At 38.9% G+C, this 14,660-nt stretch overlaps 1 protein-coding gene across 2 annotated transcripts in view; it reads right to left on the reverse strand.

The window, feature by feature from the left end:
• Positions 1 to 14,660, reverse strand: part of PAM (peptidylglycine alpha-amidating monooxygenase) — a gene marked incomplete at its 3' end in the record, with an annotated part of 71,202 nt that overhangs the window by 4,115 nt on the left and 52,427 nt on the right. The window contains exons 16-22 of one of the 2 annotated variants that reach the window (XM_080637565.1): positions 11,975 to 12,091; positions 11,412 to 11,484; positions 10,635 to 10,842; positions 9,789 to 9,989; positions 3,910 to 4,025; positions 2,766 to 2,865; positions 1,353 to 1,406 (exon numbers count right to left, since the gene is read on the reverse strand). In XM_080637565.1, coding sequence (XP_080493691.1) covers positions 1,353 to 1,406; positions 2,766 to 2,865; positions 3,910 to 4,025; positions 9,789 to 9,989; positions 10,635 to 10,842; positions 11,412 to 11,484; positions 11,975 to 12,091 — 869 coding nt within the window. Of the gene's footprint in view, positions 1 to 1,352; positions 1,407 to 2,765; positions 2,866 to 3,909; positions 4,026 to 9,788; positions 9,990 to 10,628; positions 10,843 to 11,411; positions 11,485 to 11,974; positions 12,092 to 14,660 lie in introns of both variants that reach the window. The other variant, XM_080637566.1, reaches the window with a different exon arrangement.

Raw genomic sequence — 14,660 nt, forward strand, 5'->3', positions numbered from 1 at the left:
TTCCTCCACCATCTTCTCCACCTCTGAGCAAAACTACTGTTCTCTCCACACAGGAGACCTCCTACGTCTCCACAGTCCCCCACTTCACAGCAGCACAAGTTGCCACTCCTGCCCATTTATTAAGCAGAGGATGGCACAAAGTCCATTGGCTACCTGTTTTCTTCAAGTGGGTTGAAAGATGTTAATTTCAGTACAGGTACCCTAAACAGTTTTAGGGTTTGTTACTTAAGAACTGTTTCTGGTGATACTATTGCGGTTTTCTCTATAGCATTAGGACCATCAGCTAGCCATCTTCCTAAAGAAGCCAAAATGCATTCTTAATGTATCTCTAGATCTGTTCTTCTATGAATACTGTACTGTGAACACTTCACTTCTGAGTGCCTCAGTAGGGCTGATGTACCAATAGAGAGAAAACAGAAGGATAACTGTTTTGACAATAAGAATTTAATTGTTTTATAATCTCAGCCTCCTTTATTCTACTTTGTTCTCTACGCTTGGAATTGCCAGTTGGGATCTGCTGGTATTCTCCTCTGTCTGCAATACATGGCTAAAGCAAATCACACAAGCTCTGATTCAACCAAAGAAAAACATTTAAGAATGTGTGAATATTTTATAGAGACCTCTCAGCAGACTGGTACTGTTTTTCTGAGAGGGAAATGAACTTTTCAACATAAAGGACCTACATAATGATAGAAATGGTTAAAACTACTCATCTTCCGAAGCTGCTATTTCACCCCTTTGATCTCTACATGTATTTTTTTATGTCCTTATAGTAAGTTTTTACATGTTTTTATTTTCTTTTTGTTTTCCTTTTTCTTGCAATTTCATGAAGATAAATTAAGAAAAAAAAAGGCAGTAAACCTAGGCAAATAAATATAAATAGAAAAATCTGGTTTTTTTTGCCATATGGTATGACTGGCAAGACTGTGTATTGAAAGACTATGCAGAAAGATAAACCATTTGCCATTTTAAGTCAGTTTTTTGGTCGAGGGTTGTAAAACAGAGGGAAGGGTGCTGGTGTGTGTGTGTGTGTGTAACTATCACAGTTACATTTCAGAGCTATTTCTGCATCTAAAGGGAGCTGACACAGATACCAATCTGGACCATACCAGATGGTGGTACAGAATTAATCCACTAGTTAAATTTTTATGTGTCTGTGAAGCATTTGTCATCACTGAAAATGTTTGGATTTGCTGCAAAATAGCCTCTACTAAGTAACACTGCTCATTTTATCTGTATGTGAAAAGTAACAGTTAAACTAGATAATGTTCTTGCCTCCAACTTCGCAGAAGCCTGTTCCTAATCTATGTGAAAATACTGGTTTCTTCATTTCCATTATGAATCAGACTAACCTTTTATTTCCTGTACCTCAATACCAGCCTTTTTAACTGACCGATGTTCCATTTCTGTAAAACAAAATTATTCTTCAGGACAACTGACATTTCAGAAAGACAGTGACATTTCTGTGCTAGCTTTCTCAAATGTTCAGTACAATCCTACAGTAAACAATCCTGCCAGCTTCACCAAGGAGAGTCAATATAAATGATTAAATAGCTCACAAGGCCATGGAAATAAGAAAGAGCTTGATCCATGGAAAGTGTTTGCAATAAGTAATTCTTATGCCACAGAGAGATTTTATGGGCACATTTAAAGGTTTCAAGGGAGTCTGACAAAAATAAAAATGTTCATTATAATCAAAATCACAATGGATTAAAGACTGTCTGAACCAGGGCTCATTAGCTACTGCAGCTTTATATTGCAGATAAAGCTAAAAAGAAAATTATATACAAGGACTTTCCTTCACCTGCAGCTGATGAATAATTCCATCATTATTTTATTCTTGTGTTTCTTTAAATGAAAGCCCAGATTTTTTCTTGTTCAGGTTACTATATGCACAAAAAGTCATATCCAGTCAGAATTACAATTTATGTGGTCCAATCTCCTGTTACTAAGAGCAGCTGATACCAGATGCCCCAAAGGAAAACCCATGAATTATAACTGGACAAATAGGGAATAACTAGCTTAGTCAGAAGTTCATTTATAACAGCAGAGTCTTACTGGTTGACTAACAGCCTGAAGCCTGAGCTTTATCTCTCTCATACATTTTTTATCCAGTATAATGTAACAGTGGATTATATTTTTATTCCTGTAAAATATCTAAACTCACTTTGAATCTCTTTAAATTGATGTCTGACTAATCAGGTCCCTCTCGCTGAAGTCAGGCTGCTTGCCTTGGGTGTTACTACATTAGAACTGGGAAGTGTTTCCACTTCATGGAAATAGGACTTCAAATTATCCTAGATTCATTTCCTAATGATAAAGACCCCAATGAAAGGAATATAAATTTTAAGTTGACTTGTGTTTTTACTTCAGCCCCTGGGAGTTTCGTGTATGATAACCTCAAAAGGAAACAGTTGATTTCTCAGCAAATGATACTTTACTAAAATGCTGAAAAATCATCCTATTGTTCAAGTAGGTAGTGACATGACAAGGGATAGATGTACCACAAGCCAAATGCATTTTGATTCCTCCTGTGACAAACTCATGCACTCAGGACACTTGTTTGACAGGGCATGTAGCAATGCTAAGAATGGTCTTTTAGTGCAAACAGAGCCGTAGCACACAAATTCTGCAGGCAGAGCTTGTAGGGTACTTAAATCATTGTCATTAAGCCAACAAGCTTTTGGCCAGTGGTATCAGCTAAGTGATACTGACTTGAAGATACAGAATGCAAAGTTATGACATTAAGAACAAAAAGAACATACTTTCTGTGGATGCAAACTTCCATACTGCTCTGGCATGAGCATCTCCAACAAATACTGTTTTATCTTCTGAAGCAACAACATCATGTGGCATCTCAAAGCTCTGTGAAGATAAGCAGTCACAGATTATTCTTTAGTGTCTACACGTTCATGAGGTCTCCTTAATCCTGGACTTGAGACTGGTCATATTCAGTCCTTAGACTGGAAAAAGCAGTAGCTGATGGTGTGAAGGCCTAACAGGAGTCAGGGGAGAGGAATTAAATCTCTATGGTATGTTTGCCTTCTCCAAGAATAACAACATGGAGTTTATTCAAAGTATTCAACCTAAATATTTTTATATTTATAGCTTTTATAATATTTATCGTATTTATAATATTTATAAATTTATAATATTGATAATAATTATATCTATACTTTTGCATTCAATTTCATCCTATGAAATATATATTTAAAAAATCATGAATCTTGGTCTCAAGCCCTCATATTTAGTTTTTGTCAGAGTTTGTATGCAACACAGCTATTTGCTATATTCGGGAATAAAACCCTCTCTGTAATATAATTTAAAACTCAACTGCAAATAACAGAATATATGTGTAACCCAGAAATGTGAATCTTCAAATTCGTTCTTTAGTCTAAGACAATCTATGGATTCTTTTTTTTTTAATAAACATAATTTTTAAGGTACAATTTTGTATGAATGACATTTAGCCTTAGCTTCCAAACTAACCTTCTGTAAAGAAGGGATGTAACCATACAGTTGAATATTATTTCTGCTTAGGAATACACTCTACTTTTGGTCAATTTGTTATCATCTAAATATATGAACACATCAAGACATTCATTCTTCTCTTAAATTAGCTTTTAAGAACTGTCTGATGGCAATGAAGTAAACATCCTGAATGAAGGTCTTATCTGTAAGAATCATCTTGAGGATAGTATATTTTTCAAATGTGTACCACATGTAGTAACTAAGACCCAAAGTTCTAGTGTCTTACTCAGTTAATATGATAAAGAATTCCTTTTCAATACCTTACATTATAAAAATCTTATTTCCTATGATGGTTTTATGAAAGTTGGGGAAGTAGGATGCTACCAACATTTTCATATATATAATTATAGGCACCAGGCACTTTGTCCAATACTCTACCTTTCTAAGTGGAATAAAAGTATCAATTATTTCTCCAGTAGAGAAGTTCATCACAAATCCTTGTAGTGGTTCTGCCTCTCCAGGGTAAGGTATTCCATTAACTGCAAAAAGGAGACCTGCAACAACACCAGATTTGCTTTAACAACACACATGTAACAAACTATAGTCAAGATGAACTGGAATAGTATAGATGAAAAAAGCATGGCTGAGAGAAAAAGACAGACAGACTGAAATGTCTGTCAACTCAATAGGAAACTGTCCTGGGTTCAGCAGTAGCAGTCAGTTTTTCTCCTTTTTAGTAGCTGTTGCAGCACTGTGTTTTTGACTTTCAGCCTCGGAACAAAGCTGATAACAACTGATGTTTAGACTGACCAAAGACTTTGTGAGTCTCATGCTCTGCCAGGGAGGAGGAGGGGCCGGGAGGAAGCAGGGACAGGACGCCTGACCCAAACTAGCCAAAGAGGTATTCCATACCACAGCACGTCATGCCCGGGGATGTAACTGGGAGCTACCCGGAAGGGCACGTCCTCTTTTCGGTCGGGCTCTTTTCCGGCGAGCGGTATCATATTTTCTTCCCTTGTTATTTCTCTTATCATTATTATTATTGGTGGCAGCAGTAGTGATTTGTGTTATACCTGAGTTACTGGACTGTTCTTATCTCAACCCGTGGGAGTTACATTCTTTCGATTCTCCTCCCCATCCCTCTGGGGAGTGGGGGGGGGAAGTAGACTGCGTGGTTCTAATTTACAGCCGGGGCTTAAACCACGACAGTTCTTTTTGGCGCCCAACGTGGGGCCCGAAGGGTTGAGATAACGACAGATCTGACCGGAGTGTGTCTAATCGTATTTGTGATAAGCATTCAGTGTTTTAGATTAATAGTCACTCGTCACAATGCTGATTTATTGGCTCTCAAAGTTGTTGTTTTTGATCTCACAGTCTCAATATGCCGTAGGTTACTTAGAGCCGGTATTTGCTGTGTTGGTGTTTTTCAAGTGTGGGGCTTGGGCTAAGGTTGTTGTCTCGTTGTATTTTGTAGCAATGACTTGTAATACAATAGAAGGATTGATCATGAAACTGATCTGGCTTGTGTTCCCAGTGTGGTCACCACCTTTATACTTTGGGAGGTATATAATACAAATGCTTAGCAACTATACATCTTTTTTCTCCTTCCTGGGTGGTCAACCTGTGAAGGAGACATTCTTTTACCCTCCCAGTGCCCCTCCCAGACCGTTTACAGCATCGTTTGAGAGTTTTGAAATTTTTGAGTGGCCTTTTAATATTGTTGAGACCTGTTTGCTGATTGTGATGGGGGTCACCATGTTGGCACGCGTACAGAGTGTGTTTTGTCCACAACCATTACGTCTGATCTCAAGAGTTAAGCAGTATGCCTTGTTTACTGATGGGTCCTGCCGTATTGTGGGAAAGCATCGGAGATGGAAGGCAGCTGTATGGAGTCCTCAAAGACAAGTTGCAGAAACTGCTGAAGGGGAGGGTGAATCGAGTCAGTTTGCCGAGGTGAAAGCCATCCAGCTGGCCTTGGACATTGCTGAACGAGAAAAGTGGCCAGTACTTTATCTCTATACTGACTCATGGATGGTAGCAAATGCCCTGTGGGGGTGGTTGCAGCAATGGAAGCAGAGCAACTGGCAACGCAGAGGTAAACCCATCTGGGCTGCTGCACTGTGGCAAGATATCGCTGCCCGGGTGCAGAACCTGGTGGTGAAGGTACGCCATGTAGACGCCCATGTACCCAAGAGTCGGGCCACTGAGGAACACCAGAACAACCAACAAGTGGATAAAGCTGCTAAGATTGAAGTGGCTCAGATGGACTTAGATTGGCAACATAAAGGTGAATTATTTTTGGCTCGGTGGGCCCATGACACTTCAGGCCATCAGGGCAGAGATGCAACATACAGATGGGCCCGTGATCGAGGGGTGGACTTAACAATGGACACTATTGCCCGGGTTATTCACGAGTGTGAAACATGTGCTGCAATTAAACAAGCCAAACGGTTAAAGCCTCTTTGGTATGGAGGACGATGGCTGAAGTACAAATATGGGGAGGCCTGGCAGATTGATTATATCACACTCCCACCAACCCGCCACGGCAAGCGCCATGTGCTTACCATGGTGGAAGCAACCACCGGATGGCTGGAAACATACGCTGTGCCCCACGCCACTGCCCGGAACACTATCCTGGGCCTTGAGAACCAGATTTTGTGGCGACATGGCACCCCAGAAAGAATTGAATCAGACAATGGGACTCATTTCCGGAATAACCTTATAGACACTTGGGCCAAAGAGCATGGCATTGAGTGGGTATATCACATCCCCTACCATGCACCAGCCTCTGGGAAAATCGAACGGTATAATGGGCTGTTAAAAACTACACTGAGAGCAATGGGTGGGGGAACTTTCAAGCATTGGGATACACACTTACCAAAGGCCACCTGGTTGGTCAACACCAGAGGATCTGCCAACAGGGCTGGCCCAGCCCAGTCGGAACTTTTACATATTGTAGAGGGGGACAAAGTTCCTGTGGTGCACATGAAGAATTTGCTGGGGAAGACAGTCTGGGTTATTCCTGCTTCAGGTAAAGGCAAACCCACTCGTGGGATTGCTTTTGCTCAGGGACCTGGATATACTTGGTGGGTAATGCGGGAAGATGGGGAAGTCCGATGCGTACCTCAAGGGGATTTGATTTTAGGGGAAAACAGACAATGAACTCAATTGTACGCTGTTGCCTGCTATAGCCATCAACTAGAAGTCTGCAGGGCACCAGCGACTGGCCCTGACTTCCCTCCGACCATCATCCCAACAGAGAATGAACTTTGATAGAACCGGATGAGTTCTACAGTGAAGGAACGATCAGCATCAGCAGACAACGATCCAACACTGCACACAGCCTCTCCTGCCCTGAAAGACTGTTACAAGAGATGGAGCCCAACATCATGAACCGAACGGACTCAGTAGCTTTATAGGAATTGGTCCGTGCACTAAGATAACAGTGCACTGAAATGAGAGTGAGGGTATATGGAAAATGTGGGATCTGAGCATGACGTGAATGGTATGGAATAAGGGGTGGATACTGTCCTGGGTTCAGCAGTAGCAGTCAGTTTTTCTCCTTTTTAGTAGCTGTTGCAGCACTGTGTTTTTGACTTTCAGCCTCGGAACAAAGCTGATAACAACTGATGTTTAGACTGACCAAAGACTTTGTGAGTCTCATGCTCTGCCAGGGAGGAGGAGGGGCCGGGAGGAAGCAGGGACAGGACGCCTGACCCAAACTAGCCAAAGAGGTATTCCATACCACAGCACGTCATGCCCGGGGATGTAACTGGGAGCTACCCGGAAGGGCACGTCCTCTTTTCGGTCGGGCTCTTTTCCGGCGAGCGGTATCATATTTTCTTCCCTTGTTATTTCTCTTATCATTATTATTATTGGTGGCAGCAGTAGTGATTTGTGTTATACCTGAGTCACTGGACTGTTCTTATCTCAACCCGTGGGAGTTACATTCTTTCGACTCTCCTCCCCATCCCTCTGGGGAGTGGGGGGGGGAAGTAGACTGCGTGGTTCTAATTTACAGCCGGGGCTTAAACCACGACAATCACAAGAGGAAAGTTAAGCAAGGTATTGCAGGTGAAAGCTTGGCATATACAAGATGCACATTTTGTTCAAAGGAGAAGAATAAGCCAAGCACTAGATTACAGATTGGTTAAATGTAAAAAAAGAACTTCAAAGCATTATAAAAAAAAAAAAAAAGTATGTGAAGAATGCTTTGATAAGGATGCTTGATGGGATAATGGAATGTTCTTTAAATGCATCAAAAGCAGAAAGCCAGCTAGGGAATCAGTGGGACCACAAGAGGAAAAGGTTTGAAGGGCAACTCAGGTTGATGAGGGGCCTGTGGCAGAGAAGCTCAGGTTTTGTTATTTTTTTCTGTTGAGTGTGTTGGGGAGATTCTGACACTCAATTTTTTTTGTAGCTAATAGGTCAGAGGCACCAGTTCAATCGGAAGGAGATACGCAAAAGATGTTAGACAAGTTGGAGGTTAATAATTCACCAAGTTTGGATAGAATTCACTGAAGTTCAGAAGGAAGTCAAATGTGAAATTACAGACTTCAGGCCAAGCTTGAACAACCTACACTGCAAACAGCCACTCCTCCAGAAGACTAGCAGACTGCCAAAGTAATGCTCTCCTACAAGAAGGGCTCAAAATGGTGCCTGGGAAGTACACATCAACTATTCTGGCCTCCATCCCCGGGAAGATAGCAGAAACCATAATGAAGAATAAGATGTGGCCTGTTGGAAACAAGTTGGTATGTCTTTCTTCAAGGGGAAATTGTGCCTCACCTCTCAATGGGGAGAAAAAGCATACAGCTAAAGGAGATTCTGTAGACATACTTGGATTTTCAGAAAACCTTTGACAAGCTTGTGCATCAGAAGCTATTACAGAATGTGAGTTGTCACAGGGCTGAATGAAAGACTCATTAATGAACAGGAAGCAAAGAACGGAGCTTAAGGGCAGAGCTTATAATTTTTCAGGACAGAGAAGTCTGAGTATTGCAACCCTGCAGGGATCGCAGACAAACAATTTCATTCAATAGTCTTCATCAATGACCTGAAAAATGGGGAGAACAGTGACATCTCCCAGTCTGAGGAAGGTACTGAGTTCTGCAGAGTAGTCAAGAGCTTGAGGATATTGAGAAAGTCTTGAGACTGGATTACTCTGCCTCTCAAGAAAGTCCTAATGAAGTAAAAGATGTTAGAAGAGCAAGGCAACTACAATAGTCAATGGGCTGAACAATTTAATGTCTTATAGGGAGAGATTAAGGTGGCTGGAGTTCTTTGGTTTGAAGAGAACAAGCTAAGAGGCAACAGATCTGGGGAGTGTGGAAGTGTTTTTCACCAACTCCCAAAATGCTGAGGCTTAGAATCACTCAATGAAACTGTGTCACTTTTTTAGATTAAAAAAATAAAGTGGGTAGTGAACTTCTGGAGCTGGTAACTGCAGGATCAAGGGGGCAGACAGTACAAGCCAGTTCCTAATGTGATTAGGAAAACTCATGGGCAATAGGTCTATAGGAAGATACTATGAAGAAGAGATCAGGAGCTGCTTCCTAATACCCTTAAATAAAATGCTCATGGATGAACGAGGAGCAGGAGAGGAATGGATCACAGAATGCAGACAGGCTTACACATTCTCCTCAGAATGCCTCTGGTGCTGCCACTGTCAGAGACAGATCTATAGGTAACAAGTATCTCATCCAGTAGAGCATTTCTTGGGTTCTTGGCAGATGTAAGAGAGCCCTGATACTAAATTTCATACTAAGTACACAGTCAGCCTGACATGCCAAAACTGCTTGTCCAGTTCTTTGGATGCATTACTTTCACTGTCAGTATTAAAAATCTAACTCCAAAACCTATTACAGTAATTGTTAGCCAAATTGTGATATTAAAACCAACAAATTTTTCAAACTGTTAAAGTTTTTTTTATGAAATCCATAACTTTTCTTGATAATTGGAAACCTTTTTATTTTTCTTTCTTCAGTGGAGCTTGAAATGTATATTTTAAAGCATTATTAACAAAGTATTGACTGTGCAGTCACTAAGAAGCAAACAAGATCTTCCATTGTTGACATAACATTTAGGGAGTCTAATCAATCATTTCTCAGAAGCAGAGATTATATACAAGCTTCCCTCATCTCAGAAGTAGGAAAATAGGACAGCTCTCAAATTTTCCATCACTTCAGGTCTACTTTGAAAGAGAATAAATATCTGGCCTAAGATAACATGATGCACTCCGTATGAAGTAACACTGTACTGCGATACACTGGCATAAAGCAACTACTTGAAATCTAGAGAACAGGAAAAAAGATTACCTGGAACATAGGAAACTGCAAACAACTCTCTTCCAAATGATTTGTGTTTGATCTCTCTTATGAACTCCCCAGTCTCTAACCTGAAGCACTGAATTCGACCATTTTCCCTGTCGGCAACACACAGCTGACTGAAGTCGGGGATCAGGGCTAAGCTGTGAGGGATATGGAACTGTCCAGGTTTGGCTCTGCCTAAAGAAGTCTCTGCAAAATAAAATATCAAGGTTTGCATTAAAGTACACACTGACACTATCTGTTGTGCTTAGAAACAGCAATATGTCACATAATGCAATATAATATTGGGAAAAGAATAAAATCAGTTTGCTCTCTTTTTCTAGCAGTTTTACTCATTTACATAGGTAAATTGTGGCAATCATTGTAAATCCTGGATTTATGAATGCACTATTTTCCTGCAATATTTGGAGTAGTTTAATGCTTGATACAAAAATCTGAGTCAGGCAGAAATGTAACTATTCATAAAAATTAAATTAGATGGGATCATGGCATAAATCTTGCAAAAATTGTAAAGGCTTATATTATTGATCAAGTGTTTAAAAAAAGAAGTTTTTTTTGTGAAAGTCAGGACATTTTCTTGATAAGACAGGACACACCAATACTTGTACTGAAAGCATGCTAACAAATTCCCATTTTTTATCGTTATTGAATATATAACTACTACAAGTACCTGTATGAATAGAAGAAAGAAAATTGGAATGCAATGACTAAGCCAAGGTATTGAAAGGTATTTCATTAACACACATGTATAAATAAAAGTAACGGTAACATCAGCAATCTCATGGTTCATGATGAGTTCATGATAACAGCAGTACCAAGAGCTCTGACCTGTACCTTCTCCCCACTGCATCACGTATAGTCCATTTGGAGAGAACTGAATGATTCGACTGTTACAGTAGCCGTCAGAGACATAAATGCTGCCGGTGTTTGGATCCACGGCCACATCAGTTGGTTGACAGAAATGATTTTTGTCACTGCCCGGTTGCAACGCGACTCCTAAGGTCAGTAATGGTTCTTTTTTATCTGGTCCCAGTTTGAAAACCTTTTTTTTTCAGTCAAGGGGAAAAGAGAAGAGGTTTCCATTATAGAAGGTGAAATATAAGAGGGATGACTGTCTATGGGAAAATACCTATTACTGTGCATAAAATAAATTTAGATATCAAACATAATCTGCATATATTGACTATGACATCCATTACTAGGTTTTCAATAGCCTCGATTCTAGGAAATTTCTGCCTAAGTATAAATTTCCTGTGATTACAGCAAATTGAATTAGTTTCACATTTTGGATTTAAGTATAGATTATATTATATATTATATTATGGATTTAAGCAAAGATGTAGCAGAAAAATCTGTTATTTCTCAAAAGAATCAATGTTTTAAACCAGATACTTTTATTTCAAAATGTCCATTATTTTACTATATCTATTTAGTAAATATTTCAACACAACTATATTCCATGGAGGCCACACGGGTTGGCATTTTGTAGGCATATTCTTAATGTTTATCTTAACAGGCCTAGATAAATAATTTGTGTCAAGTCTCTAGGAAAACAAAAACATTCTTTGGCAAAATATTATGATCCTACTATTAAAGCTAATGTAAACGTACCTGATGGAGAGCTACATCAGTAACCCAGTAGTTACCATTTTTATCTATGCTCAAACCATGTGGTAAATAAAATCTGCAAGCATAAATGTAGAAGAATCAGGTTAAAAACATCTTTCAGGAAGAGTGATGCAGGTGTGAAGATTTCAGTTTTTATCTACAGGTCAACAAATACTGTACATACTAACTACTTGTAGTATTTAATGAAAAAGATAACTTCACAGAATAGAATTTTCTTGACAATAGAGTCTCAACTATGAAATTCAGTACACCTCTGGAATTTCACTTAGGCTAGTATTTGGTATCTTAAAGACAACATATAATACTCATGAGCGCTCTATTTTTGTTTGGCTGGCAGATGAAATTGTATGAATTGCTAGAAAACACAGATGGAAAGATGGCAAATTACATTTATTAGTTGTTGATTTTGTAATAATTAATTTAATAAACTCAGAGACTACAGTCACATGATGTAATATAAAGCATGTGAAAATGGCTTTGGGGACATTTATGGAGTAAAATACACAGAAATGTTAGTTCGATTAATAAAAGCAAACATAACTTACAGGCTTTTGCCCAAGGAATGAAGCAGTTTTGCATTACTTGGATGCAGGACAAGAATTGTGTTCTGTTCAATTGGTCCAAGTCCTCTTTGTTGATAAACAAATGTGTTGTCAAAAGAACTGCACAAAAATATTGGAACAGAAAGCTACCATTAGAAGGTTACACTGATAAATAGTTCAGACGCAACTTAAAGCCAAGTTCTGTAGTTTAATTCCAGTGTGGGGTTATTGCATTCTTTTTTTCTGTGAATAAGCCTTATTGCATTACTGTATGATTGTAAGAGTTAGTGTTAGGTGTTTGCATTTCCTACTGAGGTTATGATTTCCAAACTAAAAGAGCATCAAATCAACACAACAACAATTAAGATAATCCTAAAGTCAGCAAGCAAAAAACTCTTTTTCTAATCTTTGCCATGGCAAATCAGAAATGGGAATTCAAATAAGGTAGCCTAAGTAAAAATACATCTATTTACCAGGGCATAATTGCCATTAAAAACAATGTATACTCTGCACTGGCTAAGCCAGTCTGTGCATCTTTGCCTGTCTTTTTTTCTTTTTTCCCCAAACACAATTTAATATTTTGCTGAAGCTTACTAAAGATTCAGGTCTTAAGGTTCTTTTCAGAGAGTGCTTGCCAGGAGACTATTGGGTATGATGTGTTTCTCTTCTACCCCACAACGCCACACTCAATTTTAAGGGTATGTGGAATACATTAAAATAAGCAACATTTAAACATTCAGACGTTAAGAACCAAGATTAATTGTCCAGAAGACATTTACTAGGCATAAAATATCATATGCTTAACAAAGAATAAAAAAAAACAGTTGTCTGTACCCCTCTGGGGAAGTTGGCTATTACTCTGACCTGTTGAAATACAGGTTCAGCATTTAGTGAAGGTAAACAGACTGTAAAATATTTTGAACAAATGCTAAGTCTAAATGTTAGAAAATGGTGTTTCACTGTGGAAGAAAAATGTGCAAATGTAAGTAATACACCCGCTCCCACCTTGTATTTTTAAATGCATTTTTTAATCCCAAGAGAAATACAGCTATGGTTGATGCAACTCAGTAAACAAGAACATACTTTATAGTCACAGAGAAGACTATGGATGAAGCTGTTAAAACTTTATATTGTACAGTCCCAGCAGCCTCTCCTCTGCATAATATTAAATATTTATATGTTTAGAATTTTCTATGTGGAAAAGCACTACTGGCTTTATACATAACTGGAAAAATCGATAATGGGATGTGTTTAAGTTTCTGCGTGGGCTATGATTAAAAAATAATATTTAGCTATTGCCATTATGTATGGTAACTATCCGTGAGTGTTTATTTAATATCTGACAGAAATCAGTAATGACTATGAATGATTAAGCTCAAGGTGATAGTTACTAAAACTCTCTACTGAGCCCTCCTAAAAACTCTGCCATGACGCTGTAGGGAGACACAGGGAGATGCAGATATACAGGCACAAAAGGGCCTACTGATGTGTATCTGCTTTTTGACCATGGTTCAGTAGGTGTTGTTTTATTCTTTATCATTACTGACAGCAACCACTCGTGACAAGCTCCTTTGGTTTTAAACAGTTTTATTTAAAAAGGAGCCTAATACTCTTAAAGACTTGCTGTAGGTATGGATGACCAGAACTGGAGAACCAACACTGGGCAGACTGAACTAATGTTATTACTAATATTATTATTAATCAGCACAGCTAATCACAGAAAAGACTCTTACTATTAGTAGGTATTGTGCAAAAACCAACCAACCACAAATCAAGACTGCATCTCTGGAAAACTGACTGTCTAGACAACTTTGAAAAAAATGGTTGGATTTCCTTACTATGATTTTGGTTCTTACTACCAGTGCTGTCCAGACTTCTAAGTATTTCCCATTAACAACTATCCAGCACTTCAGGGAATTGAGTGCTTTCAGTGTAAGTAAGAGATTGTATAGTATTTTATGCCAAGGAAGCACAGTGAACTTTGAAATGTGTTTATGCGAGTTATTTTCCATGCACCTTCTCCCTTTCAAATTTCCTTTTCTAGGAGGAAGACTGGCATGCTACAGAATCACACTCACTCTTTCCTTTCCAGCACTTGAGACAATTTCCCAAGTAATCAATGTTCCTTTGCTTCAACTGATAAAGCAGGACAAATGAGAACACAAACTATGCCGACTACTGTTAGCTTAGAAGAAGAAAGACCAAAACCCAAAGTAACTGGACACATGACTATAGTATGTCACATTGCTTTGCAGCATTGTTTTCTAGTAGGTCCTGCAGTGTAATACCGAAGGACAACTAAAATCGAAGTTTTATATTAGTTTGATATTGAAGACAAATAAACTGCATGTGTCACTACTTCTAATTGCAAACCCCAATGTAATTTCACAGCTATTCTTCTACTTCCTCAGCTGGCTAATTCACACTAATACAATTTATTGCTAAATCTAATGTCCTTCTGGTGGGTTACATATGAAATTCAGACAGACCACCTGACCGCATAACCCCTGAAGGCACAACTCTGAGCACTATTCTTTATGAATATCCATCACCATTGCGGTACTGTGCTCAGCCTAAATGAACCTGCCCAGCTTGTTAAGAAGGCAGCCACAAGAACACAGTTTATATTCTCTATTCTTTTACAAATAAATTTGTAAAATTCTTTTACAAATTGCATAAATAGCATACT

This window comes from Psittacula echo (genome assembly GCF_963264785.1).
Source record: "Psittacula echo genome assembly, chromosome: Z".
NCBI classification, from domain to species: Eukaryota; Metazoa; Chordata; class Aves; order Psittaciformes; family Psittacidae; genus Psittacula; species Psittacula echo.